Source organism: Sinocyclocheilus anshuiensis, unplaced genomic scaffold, assembly GCF_001515605.1.
Source record: "Sinocyclocheilus anshuiensis isolate Anshui unplaced genomic scaffold, SAMN03320099.WGS_v1.1 scaffold733, whole genome shotgun sequence".
In the NCBI taxonomy this organism is placed as follows: domain Eukaryota; kingdom Metazoa; phylum Chordata; class Actinopteri; order Cypriniformes; family Cyprinidae; genus Sinocyclocheilus; species Sinocyclocheilus anshuiensis.
Window position 1 is genome coordinate 1,394,363 of NW_015539923.1, and position 7,049 is coordinate 1,401,411.

The 7,049-nt window shown below is 36.0% G+C and overlaps 1 protein-coding gene across 3 annotated transcripts in view; it reads left to right on the forward strand.

The window, feature by feature from the left end:
• Positions 1–5,631: 5,631 nt before the first annotated feature.
• The window catches only part of LOC107686581 (Golgi integral membrane protein 4-like), an 18,704-nt gene continuing 17,286 nt past the window's right edge, over positions 5,632–7,049 (forward strand). For all 3 annotated transcript variants that reach the window (XM_016483647.1, XM_016483648.1, XM_016483649.1), the window contains exon 1: positions 5,632–6,202. In XM_016483647.1, coding sequence (XP_016339133.1) covers positions 6,016–6,202 — 187 coding nt within the window. In that variant the 5' untranslated portion in view covers positions 5,632–6,015. The remainder of the gene's footprint in view (positions 6,203–7,049) is intronic.

A 7,049-nucleotide genomic window follows, 5' to 3' on the forward strand; every position in this document is an offset into this window, starting at 1 on the left:
TTACGATATATAAATAAATATGAAGGTATTTTGGAGATCACAGATTTCTTTGGAAACTGATTGAACTGGTTTTAGCCTTTATTATACTTTATGAAACTATAATGAATGCTATTCAAAGTTAATCTACTCAATCATTTACACAGATTTTAAACTACGCGATATAAAGTAAGTTGTAGTCTTGTGCCTCCCTCTTTGGACAACATTAGTAGGCTATTATGTCTTTCATATCTCAATAGATTTCTTGTCCTTTGGTTTCCTCTAGTGGACAACATTAGTACAACGTGTTGTAGTCCGACGGCCATTTTGAGTTGGCAAAAACTTCTTTTCGATCTCCTCTTAAACCACTTGACTGATTCACACGAAATTTTGCATGTAGCATCTATAGACACTAATGACAAAAAGTTATCAAAATAATTTTAATTAGTCAAACCGTTTAGAAGAGTGTTTCTGCAACTACGGGCACTTTTAAGTCCCAGCAGTGAAATTTGAGATTTATGTTACAATTTGTCACATGATGCTTTATAGATATATTCACAGTGTCATTACACACCTTGACAAAAATATAATTAATGATTAATGTAATTTTATATAAAATTATGAAGCATTTATAGGTCCAAACACCATTTTTGTTCATGTCCCACAACTCTGGTCACAATGTTGAGATACATAAAATAAGCTAATTTAATTAAAATTTGATATTATTTCAAATGGAATTGTTTAATATACACATTAATTTACAGTATCTTAATTTTTTTTGTATTATTTACTGATAATTTTTATGATTATTTGAACTAAATGTGTCTGTCCCACACTTTTGAGTCCTTACCGCAACTATGAAAAAAGGCTTTTATTATCACATTTTATCAAAGACAAACAAGTCTAGTTTCTATGGCAACAGAAATTAGCATGTGAGCACATTGCTGACAAATTGGGCCACCTCACACCTCACTACACAAGATCCCAAAAATATAAGGAAAATATAATCTTTTCTGTGTCAGTATTTATTATGTGTTATGTGTAGCTTAGTAATTCTGTACTTTGAACTACATTTTAAAAATAAATGTATATTACTGTTTAATTCATGTATATTAAGATGCTAAGAGTCAAAACTAATGTACACTGAACAAAATTATAAATGCAACACTTTTGTTTTTGCCCCCATTTGTCATGAGCTGAACTTAAAGATCTAAGACTTTTTCTATGTACACAAAAGGCCTATTTCTCTCAAATATGTTAAAATGCGCAACACTGTAAAAGCGCCTAAAATTAAATATGGTGCAACATGAGCAGATCTTAATTTAATGCCGCAATCGACACTGTCTATTCATATTCACTTTGTTAGCAACAGACGTAATAGATTTAATTTGTTTGTTCAGGGGCATTTTTGTCCAATTTAGTGGCATTTTTGCCCCAAGTCCCTGTTGCCAGCCTTAAACATGCTCCGCCTAAGGAGTAGTTCTATGTCTTTCTATGGAAGTATTATTTTATGTACCACATCTCAATAGACAAATAATATTGTCTCTTCATTTTAACTGGACCGCAATATATGCAGTCATGTCTGACAACTTGACAAATTATTTCTGAAATTACGATATATAAATAAATATGAAGGTATTTTGGAGATCACAGATTTCTTTGGAAACTGATTGAACTGGTTTTAGCCTTTATTATACTTTATGAAACTATAATGAATGCTATTCAAAGTTAATCTACTCAATCATTTACACAGATTTTAAACTACGCGATATAAAGTAAGTTGTAGTCTTGTGCCTCCCTCTTTGGACAACATTAGTAGGCTATTATGTCTTTCATATCTCAATAGATTTCTTGTCCTTTGGTTTCCTCTAGTGGACAACATTAGTACAACGTGTTGTAGTCCGACGGCCATTTTGAGTTGGCAAAAACTTCTTTTCGATCTCCTCTTAAACCACTTGACTGATTCACACGAAATTTTGCATGTAGCATCTATAGACACTAATGACAAAAAGTTATCAAAATAATTTTAATTAGTCAAACCGTTTAGAAGAGTGTTTCTGCAACTACGGGCACTTTTAAGTCCCAGCAGTGAAATTTGAGATTTATGTTACAATTTGTCACGTGATGCTTTATAGATATATTCACAGTGTCATTACACACCTTGACAAAAATATAATTAATGATTAATGTAATTTTATATAAAATTATGAAGCATTTATAGGTCCAAACACCATTTTTGTTCATGTCCCACAACTCTGGTCACAATGTTGAGATACATAAAATAAGCTAATTTAATTAAAATTTGATATTATTTCAAATGGAATTGTTTAATATACACATTAATTTACAGTATCTTAATTTTTTTTGTATTATTTACTGATAATTTTTATGATTATTTGAACTAAATGTGTCTGTCCCACACTTTTGAGTCCTTACCGCAACTATGAAAAAAGGCTTTTATTATCACATTTTATCAAAGACAAACAAGTCTAGTTTCTATGGCAACAGAAATTAGCATGTGAGCACATTGCTGACAAATTGGGCCACCTCACTACCTCACTCACAAGATCCCAAAAATATAAGGAAAATATAATCTTTTCTGTGTCAGTATTTATTATGTGTCCTTACCATACAGCTTAGTAATTCTGTACTTTGAACTACATTTTAAAAACAAATGTATATTACGGTTTAATTCATGTACATTAAGATGCTAAGAGTCAAAACTAATGTACACTGAACAAAATTATAAATGCAACACTTTTGTTTTTGCCCCCATTTGTCATGAGCTGAACTTAAAGATCTAAGACTTTTTCTATGTACACAAAAGGCCTATTTCTCTCAAATATAGTTGATAAGAAGAGTTGAAAAACATAAAAAATAAACATGTTCCAGATTAAAATATTAATGACTCCATGCAATTTTGTTGACCTTTTTATATGTATTACAGACTATGATGGTTAAAATAAAAATTCACAGGGGTTGATTTTTCTCAATTTTGGAGAGTCAAAAGTGCCCGTAGTGGCAGAAACACCCCAATACATTTAGTAGCCATTGCTCCATGCTAAACTATATCTTCTAAACCATTTGATGAATCCAAATTCTTTTGATAACTTTTTGTCATGAGGGTCTCTAGATAATAGGCTACACACAAAATTTGGCGTTAATTGGACAAATGGTCTAGGACGAGTTTGAAAAAGTAGATTTATAAAACAGCTCAAAATGGTGGAATAATTTGATTGTAACCTGTATTGTTGTGGAGATATGTGCAAAAATGTAAAAGTACTTATTATAGCGCCACCTATGGCCTGATCGGGGTGTGTGTGTGCACCTGAGTAGTGGGGGTGATTTGGGACCATCCTGCCAAATTTGGTGTTTCTACGACTTACGGTTTTGGCTGGCCAGACACTTTTAGGGCAGAAAAAGAATAATAATAAGAAGAAAATCAGTACAAAAACAATAGGGTTCCGGTACCTTCGGTGCTTGGACCCCTAATAAGGTGATTGTGTTAAGTTGCCTTTGAATTAAAAAGAGCCAACTGCCTTTTAATAGACTTGTTTACTCAGAAACAGTAGCTTTGGACACCTTTTATCAAATTTCATATGAAAGAGTGGAGAGGAAAAGAGTGTGAGAGAATTTAACAAATAACTAGTAATTTTGGTTTTCAAATTGATTAATAAGAAACAGTTGAAGTGAACAAAAGGGTTTTGTGTAATGCAGAACATCCCCAGCAAATTTGCCTCCTGCTGCGTTTGTCTAAACAGTCAAAGCGTTGTTTTATTCATTGTGAATAACACTCCTGGAGACAGTTTCAACATCTTCTGTGAATGTATATGATTTTAAACGTTTAGAATAGACAGATTCTATGCATTTACATGATCAAAACCCTGTTGTAAAGGATTGTAAAAACATTATCATTACCATCCACTTGATCTTATAATAATAATAATAATTTTTTTATATATAGAGTGTGTGTGTGTGTGTGTGAATGTAATAAGAAATTACTGAATATTATTTCATCTTTGTATGTGATTATATACAGTGCCTTGCAAAAGTATTCATACCCCTTCATATTTTTGTTTTGTTTTATGTTGCAGCCTTACGTTAAACTGCTTCCCCCCACATTAATCTACACTCCATACACCATTATGGTGAAGCACAAAATAGATTCGTGACAACTTTGCAAATTTATTACAAATAAAACACTGAAATACGTACATTGCATAAGTATTCATACCCTTAACTCAGTTGAAGCATCTTAACAGCCTCAAGTCTTTTTGGGTATGATGCAACAAGATTTGCACATCAGCATTTGGCAATTATCTGCCATTCTTCTTCTCATCTCTTCACCTCTCAAGCTCTGTCAGGTTGGATGGGGGCAGACACACATTTTCAGGTTTCTCCAGAAATATTGTCCTGTTGGGTCATTGTCCTGTTGGAAGGTGAACCTTCTGCCCAGTCTGAGGTTCTGAATGCTCCGGACTAGGTTTTCATTAAGGCTATCTCTATTTGCTCTGTTGAGCTTTTCAGTCCCTGCTGCTGAAAAACAGCCCCTCAGCATGAGGCTGCTACCAGCACACTTTACTTTTGGGGTGGTACTCTTCAGGTGATGAGCAGTGCCTGGTTTCCTTCAAACATGATGCTTGGAATTGAGGTTCATCAGACCAGAGAATCTCATTTCTCACAGTCTGAGTGTCCTTTAGGTGCTTTTTTGCAAATTCCAAGTGTGTTTTCACGTGTCTTCACTGAGGAGAGGATTGAGTTTGGCCACACCGCCATAAAGACTGGATTGGTGGAGTGTTGCAGCGATGTTTGTCCTTTTCTAAGTTTCTCCTATCTGCATATATGATCATGGAGCTCAACTAACCATCTGTGACCATCAGCTTCTGTCTAACCAAGGCCCTTCTCCATCAATTGCTCAGTTTGGCCAGGAGGCCAGCTCTAGGAAGAATCCTGGTTGTTCCAAATGTCTTCCATTATGGATAATGGAGAGTACATGCTTCTGTGAACCTTCAATGCAGCATAATTTGCTCCTGAACTCACCAGATGCCTTGATGCGATCCTGTGTCTGATCTCTACAGGCAGTTCTTTTGACCTCAGGGCTTGGTTTTTGCTCTGATATGCATTTTCAGCAGTTAGACCTTTATTTAAGACGTGTGTGCCTTTCCAAATCATACCCATTCAAATGAATTTGCCACAGGTTAACTTTACTCGAAGTGTAGTAACATCTACAAACAATATGAATGCTCCTTAGCTAAATTCAAAAGGGTATGGATACTTATGCAATGGAATAATTTCAGTTTTTTATTTCTAATAAATTTGCAAAGTTGTTTGACAATAAAGACATTTATCAAAGACTAGAGATAGTCTTTGATAAATGTCTTTATTGTCAAATGAATGCTTCCTTGCTGAATAAAAGTATTAATTTATTTTATTTAACAAAATAAACGGTGTTCAAAACTTAATGCCATTTTTGACAGTTAAAAAAAAAAAGTTTTTCATCTGCATTTGAAAATATGATCCAGACTGCGAATTTCCTCGCCTTCTACACATTTTTGGAGACATTTTCTCAGGCACACGCCCCTCCCATTAGATTGATTGATTGATTGACATGAACCTTGACCAGTCACAGCAACCGAATGTTTGTGATGGGCGGGATTTCCTTCAGCTTCATCGCTAGATGATCTGCTGCAGCTCTAGGTGACACGTAACGAAAGGTGCGATTAGGCCGCTCTAAACTTCAGATAATTAGTAAAAAGACTGCTTTTCATTATGTAAAAAACTCAACAGAGCTTCGACTAAACACGAGGACCGACTACAATCGTGCTCGTCACTTTTTTTAATCTGTTGAATGTCTTTGGAAAACTTGGCGAAACGTGAGACTTTTGTAAACATTTCAGATACACGAGTCGCACGAGCAACTGTCCACGAATATAATGTTTAATGAGGAATCTCGGAGAGGACGGAGTTGTTTCTATACTGTAGAGTGAAGAGAAAATCATTCCCGGGAAAGTTTCTGTGGAATCCAGGAGAGGAGGGAACATGGGCAACGGCGTGTGCTCCAGGAAGCAGAAGAAGATTTTCCAGTCTCTGCTGCTGGTCACGGTGGTGTTTGGGATGATCTATGGTGGGATGTTTTCTTACGAGATGCACAAACAGCTGAAGAGGACAGAAGCGATGGCTGTGAAATACCAGCAGCACCAGGAGTCTCTTTCCGCTCAGCTTCAAGGTAAAGCGCACGGCGTCGCGATGACGTCACAGCGCAAGACGCATTCTATAAACTTTTTTGGCCCGCGAGCTCTGAAACATTATTTACTGTGAGTGACCGTCCTGTTGGTTCTTTGATTGTGGTGTTGTGATTTAGTGGTTAAAGCTCTAGAGAGGTCATCAAAAGTTTTAGGTGTGACGTTAAATCACATAAAAGAATGGAATGCCACATGACACGATAGATGACATTTTTGAGTGCATAGTGCAGGGGTGGCGAACGTCGGTCCTGGAGAGCCGCAGCCCTGCAGAGTTTTGCTTCAACCCTAATCAAACACACCTGAACGAGCTAATCAAGGTCTGAACGGTTACTAGGAAGCTACAGGCAGGTGTTTTAATTAGGGTCGGAGCTGAACTCTGCAGGGCTGCGGCTCTCCAGGACCGGAGTTTGCCACCCCTGGCATACTGCATACTGACTGACTTCTGTCACGTTTCTGAAAGTTTCAAGACCTGCTCATATAATGGGGTGGTGTTGTCTAGTGGTTGAGAACGCTCTAGGTTGGTAACCTAAAAGTCTGTTCAAATCACATAAAATAATTAATCCACAAGTTGTCCACAACTTGCTGACACTTTTTTTTTTTGTATGTTTTCCACATTTATCTTTAGAATGGAGTTTAGTAGAGTGCAGGGGTGGACGTTGCACACTATTAAAAGATAACCAAAGTATTGTGAGTTCAAACCATATAAAATGATTCCATATGGCAATGCACAAATTTAATCTTTAGCATGACGCATATTTACATTTACATTTAGTCAGTTAGCAGACGCTTTTATCCAAAGCGACTTACAATTGGGGGATACATAAAGCGATT